General features: G+C 34.8%; 1 protein-coding gene across 1 annotated transcript; it reads right to left on the bottom strand.

Annotated features, from left to right (window-relative positions):
* Positions 1-1,118: 1,118 nt before the first annotated feature.
* Positions 1,119-5,853, bottom strand: LOC120165198. Its single transcript, XM_039174770.1, has 5 exons — positions 5,704-5,853; positions 5,007-5,135; positions 3,449-4,261; positions 2,392-2,560; positions 1,119-1,288 (listed from the first exon to the last, which is right to left on the bottom strand). The coding sequence occupies exons 1-5, from the start codon at positions 5,851-5,853 to the stop codon at positions 1,119-1,121; spliced, it is 1,431 nt and encodes a 476-aa protein (XP_039030701.1).
* Positions 5,854-21,206: the final 15,353 nt, after the last annotated feature.

The following is a 21,206-nucleotide window of genomic DNA, read 5'->3' on the forward strand; positions in this document are numbered from 1 at the left end:
TAAGACAAAAAGCTTGAAGCTTTGTTGGTTATGATGTTTTTCTCCTTTGAAGAAAAGAGAAGAAGATGAAGTTGAAAAGATAACAAAGGTAAGAGAAGAGAGTAATAAACAACAAGCGGTGGGGGGTTAATGAAGAAAATGTGTGGAGGGGGTTAAAAGTAATAATGAGAATGAAAAAAAGTGGAGAGAGAAAAATGAAATAAAAAGTCAAAAGGGATTTTTTTTGAAAACTAAAAATAAAGTCTCCATCTCATTTTGTTTTTAGCCACTCAAAACCAATAAAATAGGGTTTTGTCCTTCTTTTGTCCTTGAATCCCTTTCAGATGTCACTTGCATGGTTAACATAAAATATTCACCTAGGAAAATCAAATAGAAAATAATTAAAATAAAATTAATCATTGAAAATAAAATAAAGAAAATATGTTATTTATGAATAGAAGTAAAAAACATCATGGCATTTTCAATACAGGCATCCTGCAATTATAGTGTTGGCTTATTCGCATAATGACAGCTCCAGTGTATGCCTTTAAACATTGGCTGTTGATCTTCAAAATTATCTCATCATCAAGATTTTTGATGTCCACAACTCAATGGGGATAAACTTGGTGCATCTTAAATAGTCCAGACTATCTTGACTTAAGTTTTCCCGGTAATAGTTTCAATCTTAAGTTGTAGAGGAGAACCTGCTGACCAATATGAAAATGACGTGGTAAAATGGTCTGATCATGCCACTTCTTAGTCTTTTCCTTGTATAACTTGGAATTTTCATACGCTTGTGCCCTGAACTCCTCCATCTCATTGAGATCGAATAATTTTTTTTTCACCAACTAATTGGGCATCAAAATTGAATTTCTTGATGGCCCAATAGGATTTGTGCTCTAACCCAACCGGGAGATGGCACACTTTTCATATATCAACTTAAATGTGGACATGCCTATCAAGGTCTTAAATACTGAACGGTATGCCCAGAGCGCTTCATCAAGCTTCGGTGACCAATTATTCCTTTTGGGTTTCACCACCTTTTCCAAAATCTGCTTGATCTCGAGATTTGAGACTTTAGCTTGCCCATTGGTTTGGAGGTGATATTCCATGGTAATTTTATGCTGCACTCCATACCTCTACAATGTTTTGGCAATTAACTTGTTGTCAAAGTGGGTGCCCTTATCACTGATGATAGCTCTATGTGCACCAAATTTCTTAAAGATGTAGTTATGAAGGAACTTAAGCACAATCTTTGAATCATTCGTTGGCGTAGTAATTGCTTCAACCCACTTGGACACGTAGTCCACTGCCAGTAAGATATATAAGTCTCTAAATGAAGACGGACAAGCCCATGAAGTTGATGCCCCACACATAAAAAAGTTTTATCTCCAAGATATTTTGCAAGGGCATTTCATGTCTCCTAGAGATGTTTCCTGTGCGTTGGCATCTATCACAAGTCTTGTAAAATGCATTGGCATATTTAAAAAGGGTAGGACAATAAAAGCTTGATTGAAGGACCTTTACAGCAGTCCTTGCACCTCCAAAATGACCTCCGCACGGACCCATGTGACAATGATGTAAGATTTCTCTTTGATCCTATTCGGGGATACACCTTCGGGTTATCTGGTCTGTACATCGCTTGAACTGGTATGATTCGACCCAAAAATAGAATCTAGCATCGTACATGAATTTCCTCTTTCCCTGGCTATTTATGTCATAAGGTAAAATACCACTAACAAGAAAATTAACAATTCCAGCGTACCACAGAACTGTCGTGGCATATAATATTTTCTCATAAGGGAATTCTTCTTTAATGCCCAAATTGTCACGACATTCTGAATTGTTTTCTAGCCTAGAGAGATGATCAACAACTTGATTCTCTGTACCTTTCCTATCTACCACCTCTAAGTCAATTTCTTGCAAGAGTAGTATCCACCTAATGAGTCTAGGCTTGACATCCATCTTGTTCACTAAGTATTTGATAACTGAGTGAGCATTGTGAACAATAACTTTGGTGCCTATCAAGTATGACCTAAACTTATCAAATACAAATACCACGACAAGTAATTCTTTCTCAATAGTAGTATAGTTAAGTTGTGCATCATTCAATGTACGGCTGGCATAATAAATAACATGGAAGATTTTACCTCAGAGTTGCCCAAGCACAACTCCTATGACATAGTGGCTTGCATAACACATCAACTTGAAGGGCAACGTTCAATCAGGAGGAACTATAATTAGTGTTGAAATGAGGCTTTGCTTTAGCTCTGTGAATGCGCCATGACAAAATTTATCAAAACACAAAAGGCTGATTTTGTTGCAACAAGGTACACAAGGGTTTAGAAATCTTGGAGAAGTCCTTGATAAACCTTCTAAAGAAACATGCGTGTCCAAGAAAATTTCTATTGCCCTTGACAGTGGTCGATGGATATAACTTCTCGATCTCCTCAATTTTAGCTATATCCACCTCAATACCCTTGTGTGAAATTTTGTGGCCTAGCACAACACCTTCAGTCACCATGAAGTGACATTTTTCCCAATACAACACCAGGTTAGCCTCTTCACAACACTTCAAAACCTTCACCAGATTGTCAAGTCATTTTTCAAAACTATCTCCAGAGACAGAGAAATCATCCATGAATATTTAAAAATTCCTCAACCATGTCGGAGAAAATGGCTTGCATGCAGCGTTGAAAAGTTGTTGGTGCATTACATAGACCAAAAGGCATCATACGGAAAGCATAAGTTCCATAAAGACACGTGAATGTTATCTTTTCTTGGTCCTCTGGTGCTATGGAAATTTGATTGTATCCCGAATATCCATCTAGAAAGCAATAATATGTCTTGCCCTTCAATCAAAAAAGTATTTAATTGACGAAAATGGTCCTTCTTGGTAGCCTTGTTGAGCTTACGGTAGTCCATACAAATCCTCCATTCAGTGACGATGTACATGGGCAAGAGGTCATTGTCGTAATTGCTCACCACAATTGTGCCTCCTTTCTTGGGGATGCATTGCACCGATCTCACTCACAAACAATTAGATATTGGGTAAATAACTCTAGCATCAAGCCATTTGATAATCTCTTTCATGACCACCTTTTTCATGACAGGGTTCAATCTCCTCTGTGGCTTTATGGAATTGCAATGCATTCCTCCAGCAAAATTTTGTACATGCCTATGGTAGGACTTATCCCCTTCAAATTTTCCATGGTTATCATAACGTTTTCTTATGCTTTGACAAAACGATTAACAAATTATGTTCTTGGTCAGGATTAAGGTTGGAAGAGATAAATAATGGTAATGTTTTATTATCACCTAAGTAAGCATATTTGAGATGTTGTGGCAAAGTTCTTAGTTCCAAATTGGGTGCATGTTATAAGGAGGGCTCAAGATGAATAAATTCTTTGAAATCAATATGTTCAAAGCATATATCTGGTCTAGCTGAGATTAAGCTTGACTGATGTACCTCTATGGGGAATTCCTCAGCCTCCTCTTTGTTATCCTCTTTCATAAGCTCTTCATAATCAACCAGTTGTGTGAAATTGATATGGAAAAATTGCTCAGCTTCTTCTATCATTAAGCCCGCTTCCGGAATGCTCTGACATTCTTCAAAATCATCCACATATTTAAGAGAACGAAAGACATTCACAATCACACTCTGATTAGCTACTCGCATAGTGAGTTCGCCTTTCTCACAATCAATAAGAATACGTCCCATGTCTAGGAAAGACCTTCCCAAAAGTATGGGTATATTTACATCAACCTCGCAATCATGTATAAGGAAGTAAGCTAGAAGTACGAATTTGTCCACCCTTACTATGACATCCTTGATATTCCCCTCAAGACGAACATGGGAACGATCAGCTAGTTGCAAAATAACAAAGGTAGGTATCGCATTTCCTATTCCAAGCTTGTAAAATATTGACTTGGGCATTAGATTCACGCTTGATCCAAGGTCACACAAGGCTTTTCCAACATAGTTCTCTCCTATAGAGAATGAAATAATAAAGTTGCATGGATCTTTTTGTTTCAATGATAGCTTGCTCAAGGCAGAGCAATATTCTTTTGATGTGGCAATTGTCTCAAACTTCTTGAATTTTCTCTTCTTGGTAACAATTTCCTTGAGAAATTTGGCGTATGTGGGCATTTTATCAATAGCTTCCATGAGTTGGACATTGATATAAAGTTGGTCAAGAATCTCAACAAAATTCTTGAGTTGAACATCATCATTATGCTTCTTCAGCCTTTGCGGGAAGGGTGGTGGGGGGTATGACTTCTTCTACTGATATGGTGGGAATAACTTTTTCTGTAGAATTTTTGTTTACTCCATTAGTATATTCACTTGTTGAACCCTTATCATTTTCCTTCTCATCGATTATCTCTTCTTGCATATCCGGTTTTGCTTGCACATTTATTGGAGTGGATTTATCTTTATTGTTTCCCCCAAACTTGTCTTTTTGATTAATTTAGGTGCCACTCCATAGTGTAAGGGCACTATATTGTTCCTTTCCATGAGGTTTAGTAACTTCAGTGTCACTTGGAAGATGACTTGGCTACCGTTCTTGTAATGCCGAAACAATTTGACCAATATGACCCTCCAAAGCTTGTATAGATGTGTTATGGATTTACAACAATGTTCCTTGACTCTTGATAGTTGAAGAATGTTCTTGAAACATCGTCTTTTCACTTGCTATAATTTCCTTTATAGTAGTTTCCAAGGAACTTGTATTTAATGAAGACACTGCCCCTTATTAGAATTATGCCAAGAAATATTTGATTAAAAACTTGGGGTTCATTTATATTCTGCTGCCGAGTAGGATGACTAGCATTAGTTGCTCCTTGATTTCCCCACGAAAAATTAGGATTCTGATTCCATCATGGATTATAAGTGTTAGAGTAGGGGTAGTTATTGTTGCTTTGATTGAAATTCCCCACATAGTTGATCGATTCTTGATTTTCTGTGATTCACTCCATGGTGATTGCCACAACATAATAAACATGTTGAGTTGGCCACCTTCTTTCACCTTACTGGAACGTTTCATATTCTTCAACACATTTGTGATAGCGGAGAGTTGGGCGGACATAGAATCCTTAGCATCTAGTTCGAATGTCTCTTGTGCCTTCTTCCATGTTCCAAGCCTCGAAGAAGGAAACTTGAAGTCATTATTAGCAATTTTATCAAGAATGTCAAAAGCATCTTTAGGTGATTTGTCTAGCAAAGTACCATTTTCCTAGGCATCTAGCATCATCCTAGTGGGTGCATTGACTTCATTGTAGAATATTACCACTTGATTCCAATCTTTAAATCCATGATTAGTACTCTTGTGAAGCAATCCCTTGTATCGGTCCCAACATTCATACATAGATTCGTCATCAGCTTGACGAAAAGATGCTACGTCATTTCTGAGTTAAGACTGCATGTTCGATGGATTATATCACAGTAAAAAAACTTTTACATAAATCAGCCCATGACTCCATCGAGCTGGATGGAACTCCACTCAACCAAGTCATTGTTCGGTCACGCAAAAAATGAAATAATTTAAGTTTCAACACATCTTCATGCACTCATTATTGCCTAAATGAATCACAAACTTCCAAGAAAGATCAAATGTGTTGCCTATCATCTTTATGAGACATGCCACTAAATTGTTCTATCAATTTCAACATATTGAACATATCTAGTTTAAGCTCAATGTGGGCTACCTATATCTCGAAAGTTACAATCATAGGGTTGAGATCATCCAAGGTAGGAGTTAAGTGATCTCGAATAGCTCTAGGTTGGGGTACAATTCCAGCATTCCGATTTGCAGTGCCATTTGGATCTATTGGATCTTGCACTTGTTGAGCTCCTTGGTTTTGATCGTTGTTCATGGCTCTATTGGCACATTGAGCAAGTTTCCTTGGTGAAAAACTGTCATCTTAAACATGGTAGCCTTTATTATAGAAATATATATTTATTTGTTCCATATGTTATGAATGATGTATTTAAACACCATAAAATAATTATAAGAAAATATAATTAATAAGGTATTGCATCCATTGTAATTTAAAAAATATTTTTGTACATGTTTGATTTGCAAAGTTTAATTATTTTTAATAATTTGTAACACCTATCTCCCGTATACTTGTCCGTACATGAGATACAGATGTCACATCATCTTTAGAACAATTCCTCATTTGAAAAACCCATAAATTTTTTTTCGATTTCTGAAAACATATTTTAATATAAAGCAAAACATTGATTGTAAAATGTTAAAAGTTATACTTAATTAAAGTTAAAAGCATTTTTAATATTGTGATTACATGCCAAATAAGTTTTTCCCAAAATAAACTAGGTTGTCTTGGTGTCACTTATGATTCCACCTTAAATTGATGATCAATGCTGCTATAGATGCACTCCTTACTCAGTTACTCTCTGCTTTTACCTACTCGTGGGAAACAACACACGTTAAGCATTTACTTAGTGAGATATAATATTGTAAAGAACATAAGGTATATATAAGTATCTCATGGTTATTTGATTTCAAACTAAGTTGTATCATCTATAAGGATTAGTTAAGTCACTCTTATTGAAACCAAAATTCTGTCATATTATCATCATAAACAGTTTTAGTATGTCCAACATACCTTTTTTTACTTCATTTTTATTTAGTAATTATTCATTAATTTTAGTTAGGTTCTCTTTTCATGTATTAATACACCCGTTCATACATTTTAATCATGGCATCCTTACATGGCCTAATGTATCCTTTCATGCATTTTAGTTATGGCATCCTTTCATGCCTTAATGCATTATTTCGTGCATTTTAATTTTGGCATCCTTTCATGAATTATGGCATCCTTTCATGGCTTAATGCATCCGTTCATGCATTTTAGTTATGGCATCCTTTCATGCCTTAATGCATCCTTTCATGCATTTTAATTATGGCATCCTTTCATGCCTTAATGTATTCGTTCATGCATTTTAGTTATGGCATCCTTTCAAGCCTTAATGCATCATTTTATGCATTTTAATTATGGCATCCTTTCATGCATTTTAATTATGAATTCGATTTAGAGCCGATACCCCCTTTCAGGATCGATACCATTTCTATATTCTGTGTTGCATGGTATCGATACCCTTTTCTCAGTATCGATACTACTATATTATGGTACTGATACTCCCTATCAGTATCGATACCATTTTGATTTTTTGGATCCATGGTATCGATACTTTCCTTTGTTAGTATCGATACCTTATCAGTATTGATACCTCTTTCATCGGTATCGATACTGTTCTTCCCATTTCTACCTATTTACACCTATAGTATCGATACTGTTCTATCAGTACCGATACCATTGCCCAAAAGTACCATTTTTCAGCTCGAATTTCACTTAATTTTGCCCTCTAATCTCATACTTTTACCTCAAACAATACTATTTAACTTCTCTTTATTTAACCCAACTAACTTTACTTCGTTTTGCCATCTTTAACATCTGACATCTTCATCGAACATCTCATCTCAAGAATCATACCATTTTTCTAAACATGTTTTTAATCTTATCTCATGCTTCTAATCTTTTGTTTAATCCTTTGACAAGTCAATTTTACTAATAAACCTCAATAAAAACACATATATCAACATGTCATTTAAAAACACATTTCTTTAAATCTCTTATAAAACATCCCTCACTTAGTTTAAATCTTCTTTAATCCTTCCTTAAGCTCACATAACACCTAATGTTACCAAAGCAACCCATAATTTGAAGAAAGAACTAGCTAAGAGAAGTTTACCTTATGCTAGAGAGGAGAGAAATACCAACGTGTAGGAGAAGAAAAAGAGTAGGAAATGCTTTACTTTCCTCTTTCCTCCTATTTACAATCCCTAATATATATTTAAATCGATTTTCCTCCAAAAAGACCAAAATGCCCTCTTAACTTATCTATTTATACAAATTAGTCTAAACACTATTCCAAATCATTTTTCTCATCTTTTACCACTTATTCAATTAAATCTTAAATTTCTGAATCTTTTCGATATAGTATCTGATCTGATATTTGGGGTATTAAATTTATCCCCTAAGAAAATTCGTTATCGAATTTAAATAAATACATGGAGCGAAAAGCTATGGAAACTGCATTCTCATGTCCTCATCTTTTTCCCAAGTAGCTTCTTCAACCTTATGATTTTGCTATAGTACTTTAACTAAAGGAATCTTTTTGTTGCGCAATTCCTTGATTTCTCTAGCCAGGATCTGCACTGGTTCTTCTTCATAAGTTAAATCTGTTCGGACCTCTATTTCCTCTGGTTTAATAATGTGGGATGGATCTGAACGGTATCTTCAGAGCATCGATACATGGAAAACATTGTGGATTTTGTCCATATCTGGAGGCAAAGCTAACTGATATGCTATTGGTCCTACTCTTTTCAAGATTTCATAAGGTCCAATAAATCTCGGACTCAGCTTTCGTTTGTGCCCAAATCTCAAAACTTTCTTCCAATGCGACACCTTTAAGAACACTTTGTCTCCCACTAGAAATTCGATTTCTTTTCTTTTCAAATCATCATAAGATTTCTGTCGATCGGAGGCTATCTTTAGATTTCCCTGAATAATCTTTACTTTCTCCTCTATTTCTTTAATCAACTCTGACCCAACTAGGTCTTAGTCTTTTAGTTCAAACTAATTTAATGGTGTACGACACTTTCTCCCATATAAAGCTTCATACAGAGCCATATTAATACTCTACTGGCAACTGTTATTATACGCAAATTTGGCTTAAGGCAAATACCTTTCCCGTGATCCTTTCAACTCAATCACACATGCTCTTAGCATATCCTCAAGTATTTGGATGACTCGCTCTAACTGTCCATCTGTCTTCGGATGAAAAGAAGTGTTGAAGTTCAATCGAGAACCCAATGCCTCGTGCAACGACTTCCAAAATCCTGAAGTAAACCTTGGGTCTCCATCGGACACTATTGATATAGGCACTCCATGCAGTTTGACTTTTTCTTTAATATACAACTGTACATACTTATACATCGAGTAATCTACTCTTACTGGAATAAAATGAGTTGTCTTAGTCAATCGATCTATAATTACCCATATAGAGTCCGTTTTGCCTGGTGATAAAAGTAGCCCCAAAACAAAATCCATAGTAACTGGCTCCCACTTCCACTCAGGAAAAAATATCGATTGAAGCAGTTCATAGGATACTTGATGTTCAGTTTTCACTTGCTGACACATCAAACATTTTGCCACAAACTCCGATACAGCTCTTTTCATACCCGACCACCAATAACGACTTTTTAAATCCTGATACAACTTATTCGCGCCTGGATGCATCGTCAAGGGGCTATAATGTTCTTCATAAAGAACGTGTTCCTTCAATTTTTCATTTTCGGGTATGCAAAGTCTTCCTTGATAATATAAACATCCATCGCCTCTTATTTCGAAATATTTGGTTTATTTCTTTTCAACTTGTGCCATTCTCGATGAGCATTTCTCATCTTGACCTTGGAGCTCTTTTATCTGATCCAAAAACATTAGATTTAACTTAAGCTCAGCAATCAAGGCACCATCTTCCTTTAATGACATATGCGCATCAAAAGCCCGTAGAGAGGCAAAAATCATTCGGCTCAATGTATCCACTACTATATTCGTCTTTCCAGGGATGATAATCAATAATTATATCATAATCTTTTAAAAGCTCGATCCATCTTCTTTGCCTCAAGTTCAGTTCTTTATTGTCAACATGTACTTTAGGCTCTTGTGATCTGTATAAATATGGCACCGTTCCTCACACAGCTAATGACGCCAGATTTTCAATGCAAACACAACGGCTGCCGATTCTAAATAGTGAGTCGAATAATTTTTCTCATGATTCTTCAACTTTCTTAAGGCATAAGCCACAGCTTTTCCATCTTGCATCAGCATACACCCCAGTCCATTATGAGATACATCAATAAAAACAACACAGTCTTTACCTGCCTCAGGTTGTACCAACACAGGGGCCTCTATTACTATCCTCTTGAGCCTTTCAAAGATTTACTGACATTTCTCCATCCAGACATTTCTCCATCCAGACAAATGGCATATCCTGGAAAAGATAACATTGAGAAGTTCTTCACAAACTATCTATAATAACCAGCAAGTCCTAAGAAACTCCAAACCTCCGAAACATTCTTTGGAGTTTGCCAATCCACTATAGCTTGGATATTTCTTGGATATACTCTCATACCTTCTATAGAGACTATGAGACCAAGGAAAGCAACTTGGGTAACCAAAATTCGCACTTTGTCAATTTGGCATACAACTTCCTCTCATGGAGTGTCTGAAGAACTACTCGAAGATGAGTATCTTGTTCTTCTCTTGACTTAGAATATACCGAAATATCATCTATAAATATCACCACGAATTGATCCAAGTACGATTAAAATACTCGGTTCATCAAGTCCATGAATGCCGCTGGTGCATGCATCACTACAAATTTATAATGCCCATACCGAGTCCAAAAAGTTATCTTTGAAATATCATCATCTTTAATCTTTAGTTGATGGTACCCCGACCTTATATCTATCTTAGAAAACACCGCTGCTCCTTTTAATTTATCAAACAAATCATCAATCCTTGGAAGAGGATACATGTTATTTATTGTGACTTTATTTAACTGGCGGTAAACGATACATAATCGTATAGACCCGTCATTCTTTTTCACAAACAACACAGGTGCTCCCCAAGGAGAAACACTAGGTCTTACAAACCCCTTATCGAGTAATTCTTACAGTTGGACTTTTAATTCTCTCAATTCAGTCAGAGGCATTCTATATGGAGCCATAGAAACAGGTTCGGTACCCGAGTAAATCTCAATCTTGAATTCTACCTCCCGATCTGGAGGTAATCCTGGTAACTCCTCAGGAAAAATATCCAGAAATTCTCTAACCATTGGAATATCATTTACTCTAACTTCCAAAATTTGAGTATATATCACATTGGCTAGAAAAGCTATACATCCCTTCGACATCATCTTCCTTGCAGTCATGGTTGATATCACATTTGATGGTGATTTCACTCTTTCGTCGATCACTATGATTTTTGAACCTTTGGCATCCTTTAGAAACAAGTGTTTTTTTACGACAATCAACACATCAATAATGTGAAGACAACCAATCCATGCCTAAAATAATTTTAAATTCATAAAAGGGCAACTCCATCAAGTTTGCCGAAAACACAATCTATTGGATCTTTATAGGGCATTTTCTACATACTCTAGTTACTCTCGCACTGTGACCCATGGGTTTACCGCTATCATCTCACTCACAATTGGTTATAAAGGGATTCCACTAATTTTAATCAATTTGGTACTGATGTATGAGTATGTAGAACCAGGATCAACTAAAACAAATACAGGCTCATCAAAAAGATGGAAAATACCTGTTATAATTTCAGGGTCATCCCGATCCTCATTAGTCTTAATATTGTAAATTCTAGTGACTTCCCAAGTCTCTTATCTCTACATTGAATCTGTTTGTCCCCTGGATCTACCCCTTCCTCTGCTTCTATTTGAGGCTGCTACCGATCTTTCAGTTTGCATGCTCCACTGTGCAATTTGCCACATGTTTGATATGTAATTCTCTCCCCTGATGCTCTACCCGAGCTAGCAGAAAAAGACTGAGATAGTCTATTTTTTTGTTAAGTTGCTGCAAAACTATCTCTATCAGTATATTTGGAACTCGAGCCCTTGCCTCTTTTAACATGATAGGGGAGTGGAAGGTATTCCCACTCTTTTCCCCGTCCGAACACTTTGCTCTGCAACTAACGTCTCCTCCTGAGCTGTTTCAACAACTTTGGCTTTGTTTATGACTTCTTGTAGACTCGGAAAGTTCAAGGCCAACATCATCTCTTTCATATGAACCAATTACGTCTTGCCTTGTCATTTGGAACAACTTCGATGGCAAAACAGCTCAACTTGTTGTACTCAGCCTTAAATTCATATACAACTCTATTACCTTGTTTCAGATTAAGTAACTTTAACAACATTGCACGTTTGAACTGTTCACCCATATATTTGTTCTTGAATTCTTCCAAGAATAATTGTCAGGTCACTTGCTCCGGTGGTGCATACATCGTAGTATTTGACCACCATCCTCGAGTTGATCCTCTAAGTAAAGATACAGCTCCTCCCAACCTTTTCAGATCCGTGCATTAAAGACTCTCGAGCATTAATATAACATCATTTAACCACAAGTCGGCCTCCATAGGACCCTCTCTCTTCTCCCTGAAACTTTGGAGCTCCCAAGCTTTTCAGCTCTTTTGGAATTATATTCTCAGTGCTGGAGGAGCAAGGGGAGGTTGAAACTGAGTCAGTATGGCGTCAAGGTCTTGCATGAAAGTTCCAAACTCAGGCACCGAAATTCCCTGAGGTGCAGGTGCACTAGCATTTTCAGAGGGGATAGACAGTTCACTATTTGCATCATAACTCTCACTACCAGTTCCTTCTTGCATCTCTTGTCCGCCAGCTTTTCGCGAATTCAAAGATTCCGACATCTTTTATAACATACATAATAATAACATTACAATTAGTAATGAGTGTCATCAATTTCGCTAAAATGACATTATACAAGTAATATTGATAATCTTTATGGAATGTAATCCCCTTTTATATTTTTTAAAAAATTAAAATGGTTTCTGCTAAGAATTGGCTAAACCTGTAGCTATGATACCAATAAACGTAACACCCATCTCCCGTATACTTTTTCATACACGAGATACAGATGTCACATCATCTTTAGAACAGTTCCTCATTTAAAAATCCCATAAAATTTTTGTTTTTCTATTTATGAAAACATAACATTTTAATATAAAGCTAAACATTAACTGTAAACTGTTATAAGTTCTACTTAATTAAAGTTAAGAGCATTTTTAATACTGTGATTACATGCCAAATAAGTTTTTTTCAAAAATAAACTAGATTGTCTTGGTGTCACTGATGAGTTCACCTTAAATTGATGATCACTGCTATTACAGATGCACTCTTTATTTAGTTACTCTATGCTTTTACCTATGTGTGGGAAACAACACACGCTAAGCATTTACTTAGTGAGATATAATATTGTAAAGAACATTAAGGTTTACATAAGTATCTCATGGTTATTTTACTTCAAACTAAGTTGTATCATCCATAAGGATTAGTTAAGTCACTCTGATTGAAACCAAACTTTTGTCATATTATCATCATAAACATTTTTAGTATATCCAACATACCTTTCTTTTGTTCATTTTTCTTTAGTAATTATTTATTAATTTTAGTTAGGGTCTCTTTTCATGTATTAATACATCCGTTCATACATTTTAATCATGACATCCTTTCATGCCCTAATGCATCATTTCATGCATTTTAGTTATGGTATCATTTCATGTGTTAATGCATCTTTTCATGCATTTCAATTATTGCATCCTTTCATGCCTTAATACATTCGTTCATGTATTTTAGTTATGTCATCCTTTCATGCCTTAATGCATCCTTTCATGCATTTTAATTATGGAATCTTTTCATGCCTTAATGCATCCGTTCATGCATTTTAGTTATGACATCCTTTCATGCCTTAATGCATCATTTCATGCATTTTAATTATGGTATCCTTTCATACCTTAATGCATCATTTCATGCATTTTAATTACGAATTCGGTTTAGAGCAGTTCATACGCTAAAACTCATTCATAATATTCTTTCCATACATATAAAGATAACATAATAAATATTATAAAATATATATAAATTTAAAAATTCTTATTTGAATGTTATTCATCTCAAATACTTACAATAAGGTACCTACCTGGTAATCCCCACTAATGATGTGTAGAGATGTCTGAATAATCAACATCTTTATCTTTCCCCATTTCTTGCTAGATTCAGGAGCTTGGTTCTGATCTACACAAGTACCCATTAAGTACACATAACATACCAATGTTAGTATACTCCTTAACATTATACTTTAAGAATATTCAAAATATCATTATTTCAATTTCCATAACCATTTCAACATATTTTGTCATTCCAAATAGTATCGGTACTACTACCCTTATACCAATACTTCTATACTATGGTACCGATACCCCCTTTCAGTATCGATACCATTTATATATTTTGTGTTGCCTGGTATCGATACCCTTTTCTTAGTATTGATACTATTATACTATGGTACCGATACTGCCTTTCAGTAACATACCATTTTGACATTTTGGATCCATAGTATCGATACTTCCCTTTGTTAGTATCGATACCTTATCAGTATCGATACCCCTTGAATCGGTACCGATAATGTTTTTCCCATTTCTACTTATTTACACCTATAGTATCGGTATTGTTCTATCATTATCGATACCATTGCCCATAATTACCATTTTTTTAGATCAAATTTCACTTAATTTTCCCCTCTAATCTCATACTTTTACCTCCAACAATACTATTTAACTCCTCTTTATTTAACCCAACTAACTTTACTTCGTTTTGCCATCTTTAACTTCTAACATCTTCATGGAACATCTCAACTCAAGAATCATACCATTTTTCTAAACATGTTTTTAATCTTATCTCATGCTTCTAATCTTTTGTTTAATCCTTTGACAAGTCAATTTTACTAATAAACCTCAATAAAAACACATATATCAATATGTCATTTAAAAACCCATTTATTTAAATCTCTTATTAAACATCCCCCACTTAGTTTTAATCTTCTTTAATCCTTCCTTAAGCTCACATAACACCTAATGTTACCAAAGTAACCCATAATTTAAAGAAAGAACTAGCTAAGAGAAGTTTACCTTATGCTAGAGAGGAGAGCAATACCTACGTGAAGGAGAAAAAGAAGAGTAGGAAATGCTTTACTTTCCTGTTTCCTCCTATTTACAATCCTTAATATATATTTAAATTCATTTTCCTCTAAAAAGACCAAGATGCCCTCTTAACTTATTTATTGATACAAATTAGTCTAAATACTATTCCAAATCATTTTTCTCATCTTTTACCACTTATTCAATTAAATATTAAATTTTCGAATCTTTTCGATATAGTTCTTGATCTGATTTTTGGGGTATTACATAATTTTTTCATCTCGTGCTATCAAAAGTGTCAACGTTGTGATAAGAAAAATCTCAAAACAGTTAGGAAGGTTATTATGTTTTGTTTAACGAAATCTCAAATTTGTAAGAATAATAGATGATCACGTCAACATCATTTATTACAATGTCAGCACCATATCTTTTAATGTTGGTCAAAAGGTAAAATTGATACAATTAAAATTCTGGAGTAACATTGTTGATTTGAGTTTACTTAAACGATAAAATAACCCCTTAAATAAAAAAAATATGACTTCTAGCTTAATTTTTATCTAATGTGACTTTTAAACTGAGAAAAAAATGTGATATAATCCATTGATCAACAAAATTCATTATAATATTGATATGATAATTTACGTTGAAGATAAAATATTTCATGATGATCTCCTTTTAAATTGAAATCTCTATAATTTTTCGATTGTAATTAATTTCCCTATTTTCATTCTTTTTTTCTATTTTCAAATTGAATATTTTCCATCCAAGTGCTCTAACTTGGTGAATATCAACAAACATATCATAATATAGTCTAGTAAACCATGATTATTGAATAAAGGAAGTTATGTTTCCTTGATATATTTTCCTAATAAATATCTAGCAATAGTTATCAATAATTATATAAAAATGTATAAAAATATAACTATTTACCACACACAAAATAAAATCCATATAATGGACATGCAAATTTCTTGTTCTAATAAAAAGAAAATGATTCGACTAGAAAAATTCAAAATGAAATTGATTTGTACTAAAAATGGCATGGTAATAAACATAAATTGGGGTCAAATATATGTATATGGAAGAAAGCAATAAATGGTGGAGAACGATAATAAAATTTGTGAATTTCTTGTATAAAAGGGCAGACTTAAATGCAATCTAAACCAACTTAAGCAATATCTTCCTTTATGAGGGGATAAATTGTTGTTCGTCAAATAAATTATATAGAATACATTTTAGTAAGAGATGGCTCAGTTGAAACTAATAGCGTTGTTATTATGTTTCTGGACTGAATTAATGCTTATCGTTGAAGGCGGAGATCCTTATATTTTTTTCAAATGGCATGTTACTTAAGGTACTATTTCTCCCTTAGGAGTTCCCTTCAAAGGTATTCTTATTAATAATGAATTACCCGCCCCGAATATAAACTCTACCACCAACAACAACGTTGTGGTCAATGTATTTAATAATATTAACAAGTCATTCCTTATAACATGGTACGTAACTACGATTCATGAACTAAGGGTAGTTTTCTTTTTTATCATTTGATTACTATAATTAATGGTTGAGATAATCATTTTTCGACCATGGGATGTGTTGCAAGGATGGTATCCAACATAGAAAGAACTCTTGGAAAGATGGTGTCTTGGGAACTAATTGTCCCATCCCCCTTGGGATGAATTACACTTAACACTTCCAGGTGAAGGATCAGAATGGCAACTACTTGTATTATCCTATCACCTGTATGCATAAAGCTATTGGTGGTTTTGGTGGCCTTCATATTAACAGCCATCCCCAAATTCTTATGTCATACGACCCACCTGCCGATGACTATACCATAATGAATGGAGATTGGTTTAACGAAAGACACAAAAATCTCAAGAAAATTCTTGATAGCGGTCGCAACCTTGGCGGAGCAGACGGTGTCTATATTAATGAGAAAGTGGCCAAAGGTGATGGTAAAGACGAACCTCTCTTCATCATGGAAGCTGGTAAAACCTACAGATATAGGATTTTCAATGTTGGTTTAAAGACATCTCTCAACTTAAGGTTCCAAGGCAAAACCAGGAAGCTGGTTGAGATATAAGATTCGAACACAATTCAGAATGACTATGAGTCGCTTGATGTGCATGTGGGACAGTGCTACATTGTACTGGTCAAAGCAGATAAGGAACCAAGGGATTACTATGTTGTTACCTATACTCGTGTAGGTTCCCCAGAACCATACAACCCCTGCAAAACAGTAAGGCCCTGAGCACAAAGCCGAAGAGCCTGCATATATATTTCCTCCAAAATACCCCCAAATAAAACATTTATAAAAAACCATAGTAAATTCCCCCAACCGAACACATCATAATGTGTAGGTTCCCCAAAACCATACACCCCCTGCACAACAGTAAGTCCCTGAGCACAAAGTCGAGGAACCTGTAAGTATTCTTCATCCAACAATAAACCCCCCAATTAAAACAGTTTTCCTTAAGTAAACAGAGATATTAGAAATCAAAACAGAATTCAGATCAGATATCAGAATAGAATCTAGATCAGAAATCAGAACAAAATTCATATCAGAAATCAGAACATAATTCAAATTGGAAATCAGAACATAATTCAAATAAAAAATCAGATAAAATATTCATATGATTAAGGAACACACTAGAGTTTCCAGATATTATTCAGAGATACTGAATAATCTTATCAGGCAGAGAAACACAGATCTTCGGTTTACCAACGAATGTCAGAAGTTAGAATCATTATTTGAAGAGTTTATTAACTGAAAGAATCGTCAGTTATTCAGAATATAAATTATCATGATCATATCTTATTCGGATATTTTTTGGAAGCTGTACGTAATTAGAAGGGTATTCAGAATCTTTTACATCTGAGTTACTTGTGTTTTTAGATATGACCAGCGTAATTTGGGATGATAAGGAAGAACGAAGATTTAGGACCTTTACAACTATGTCGATTGATCGAATAATCGAACTACTCGAGATGAATAGCTCCTAGAACAAATTCTTGTCGACTGGTCAATTCATTGTCCTTCCAGGGTATTTATTCTTTAATTCCATAAATTCTTGTCCACAGATCATCTTTTAGAATCATCGCTGAATATATCTTCCAATGGTCTTTATTTCATTTCCACGCTTCCACGATATCATGAAATACTGATGTACTTGATTAGTAGTTCATGACCCAGAAGAACAGTACACGATGTAAACTCATCAGAGTTTCCAAACTTATCCAGATCACATACTTAATCCTCAGTCATTGTGGTTACTTAGCTCATTTAGCAGTCAAGGCCATTCCAGTTACTTCGGTTTTTTCCAGAGTAATTCAGACATATTTGAATTTCGGATGCATATTGTACTTTCGTTCAGTTCAGTTTGGTCTTCGTTGTTAATTTGTCTAACGAATATTCAATTCTTAGTACCGAATGCGATCAAGAGTTGAGTTAAACTCAGCTGTGTACTTATAAAATTATCATCAAACAAAACTTGAGAAGACGAACACGCATTCAAGTGATATATATGTTGTTCAGGTACTAACATGTCATTAGGGTTGATCGGCTCACTTAAGTTGTGTTCCATACTTTTAAGGTAGTACAACACCCATGTTTATTTGGATTCCTGAATTAATCCAAGACATTTACTTAGTCTAGTCTATAAGGGTATTTTGGTCATTTTGGTGCACAATGTTTTTCTATTCATTTTAATGCTCGAGGACATCCAATTATTACTGGGCTTGGTGATATTCTTGAGTCATTTCTATTATAGGGGTATTTTGGTCATTTTATAAATCCAATGTATTTCAATCATTTCCTTCCATCTGATCTTATTATTTAATTTAATCTTATCACTTACTTTAGTCCTTTCAAATAATCCTTATAAAGGAGCACCCTCAATAATTTATTCTTAACTCGGAGATTTTTAGGTCTATTTCCTTCTTAGAAGTTACAATCAGGTTATCAGAAATTTTTTGTACAAAGACATAATCTTAACATTTAAATCCATAATTTATTGTGCGAAATATGAATCCTCAAAGTATTTTCTCATTCAGGATCAACTTGGACTATTTTTACCTCTCAAGGGCATTTTCGTAATTTCTTAACCAAATAATTTCGATATTAACTCTTAACAAAAATAATTATAATATAGAGATCCTATGGTTAATTGCTTCCCTGAACATTCTCTGATCTTGAAATGATTCCTTAATAGACTTATAGAACTTACCCAAACCCTCTTAGGGTTAAAAACCGATTATCCAAATTTTCCGAGTAAAACTAAAATTTCTTATGCACATCAGTAGTTTTATCAGATTAATATGTCTTTTCAGATTTATTAATCAACTTCCAGAGACAATTCTTTTCATTTTCCAACATAAGGGTAATTTCATAATTTTACCTAATGGAAGTATTTTCATACCTTATCAAATTAGATAGATTATAAATTGCATATCCAGTGTTGATCCTTATATCACTCAATCTCATAACTTGTAATTAAATTCAAATTGTCCTTCAATTTTCATATTAGTCATTTGATCCATATTCAGTTACCAAATTTTTACTATATTCGAATAGAGTGTAGAACTTCATTAATTACACATATGAGACCAAACATTTCCATTCATGCATTTACTAACACCAACATGTTCCATAAAGCATGAAAAGGTAGTAATGTATTACCTCGATTTCCATGCCATACTGATCAATCATAAAAGTTTCATTCGAACTCCCTCGATCTTTAATTCAACTTCTAATAAGTTCTCAAATACATAACAATAGAAATTTCATAAAAACGGGGCTTAATTTTGAAAATCGGATCGAATCAGATGACAAATCAATGAAAAAAAGCTTATTTGGCTTGAATTTGGTGAAACAGACCCCAAAAATAGATTCAAGACATCAAAAAACATCAGGATAGGTATATCCAGAAAAAGTCAACGGTCGTTTAATAGTCGGTCAACGCCAGTCAAAGTTCTGGTCAACGGTGGTCAACACCAGTCAATGCCGGTCAACGGTCACTGGTCAACGGGTCGGGTCGGACTGGGTCGGGCCAGTCAAACTGGTTCAAATCGGTTTTTTTCTATTTACCTGCGCAGAACCATTCCACACGCAGGGGCCGACGCGTGGGTTGCGTGCGGCATCCTAGGGCATCCAAAAATTCCCAGAAAAATTACTAAAAAATATTTTAAGGCATTTTGAGACATTTACCAAGATCGGTTCACAAATTTGAACGGCAGAGAGCTCGATTTCGAAACATCGAAATCTTTAACTTTCTCACTCCTCCACGCGCCGGCGATGACGAAGAAACAGAGGACACCGGTGGACTCAAAACGATGCCAAGGAACACTATGGTGTGAGAGGTGTCGAAAACATATGGTCGGATTTACGTGAATCGACGGAAAACCAATGGAAATTGAGTTAAAATCGACGATACTTTCGACTAAAATTAACGATGAACGGCGTCGATTCATGACGAGAGGTGACCGGACGATGAGTAGATTGGAGATTAAAGGAGGGTCAAAGGGGGAGAGAAAACTGGGAAAAATTTGGAAAAACATACGGGAAAAGGGGGTTTATAATTCTCTCCAAAATAAAAATGGGTAAACCATGAATTTAGTCACTGAATTTCCTACACTTCTTAAAATGGTATGCTAACTTTACAATTTTACAATTTAATCCTCAATTTCTTCCAAAATACCAAATTAAATCCAATAATTTATAATTTCTAAATTTTTAGCCCCTAAATTGGGGTGTTACAATTATCCATTTCTTAAAAGAATTTCGTCCTCGAAATTCATTTATGTCACAAAATTGCAGAAATGAAAACTCCACCAGTTCTTTCATATCTTCAAGTAGCTTTTACAAAAGTATGTGTCCTCTACTAATCCTTAACCAGTTGAGTATACATTCTCATTAGAACTCTCCCTCATTCCAATAAAAGAATCAGAACAAATTTATCCTTGTGGAATCAATTCAGCATTGGTTACAAGAATAGGCCCATAGAGCGATAACATATCCCAATTTCATTTTTTGAGTCGGGTCAGAATTTCTCAGATGAGTAACTCTCACATGGTTCGTGTGGTACTTAACATAATTTAGACAGACGTTACTAGTATTCCTTTATAAAAGAATAGAGTCCTAACGGATGAAAACTTAGGTTTGCTCATTATAGATAGGGACTCAACCTTAGAGTTCCGGCTCAGAGAAGTACGATTGTAGTCTAGGGTCATATAATGATCAGACATCTTTTGAAATTCGACTGGCCGGCCTATCTTGAAAAATTTGTCTCAACCATAGCTCTGACACCACTAAATGTAACCCCCTCAGACTAATGCGGGTAACCCGATCCGATCTAGACTGTCACATTAGGGCCACCGGAGTCACCCACTGTAAAAATAGCAGAAAATTTAAA

This window comes from Hibiscus syriacus, unplaced genomic scaffold (assembly GCF_006381635.1).
Source record: "Hibiscus syriacus cultivar Baekdansim isolate YM2019G1 unplaced genomic scaffold, ASM638163v2 tig00111582_pilon, whole genome shotgun sequence".
NCBI classification, from domain to species: Eukaryota; Viridiplantae; Streptophyta; class Magnoliopsida; order Malvales; family Malvaceae; genus Hibiscus; species Hibiscus syriacus.

Coding starts and splice junctions, on each gene's coding strand:
- LOC120165198 (XM_039174770.1), bottom strand. CDS start 5,853: ATGAACAACGATCAAAACCAAGGAGCTCAACAAGTGCAAGATCCAATA. Junction 4,262..5,006: donor ATATGAAACGTTCCAGTAAG/GTGAAAGAAGGT, acceptor CCATATCAGTAG/AAGAAGTCATACCCCCCACC. Junction 1,289..2,391: donor TCCATCGACCACTGTCAAGG/GCAATAGAAATT, acceptor TCTTACTGGCAG/TGGACTACGTGTCCAAGTGG.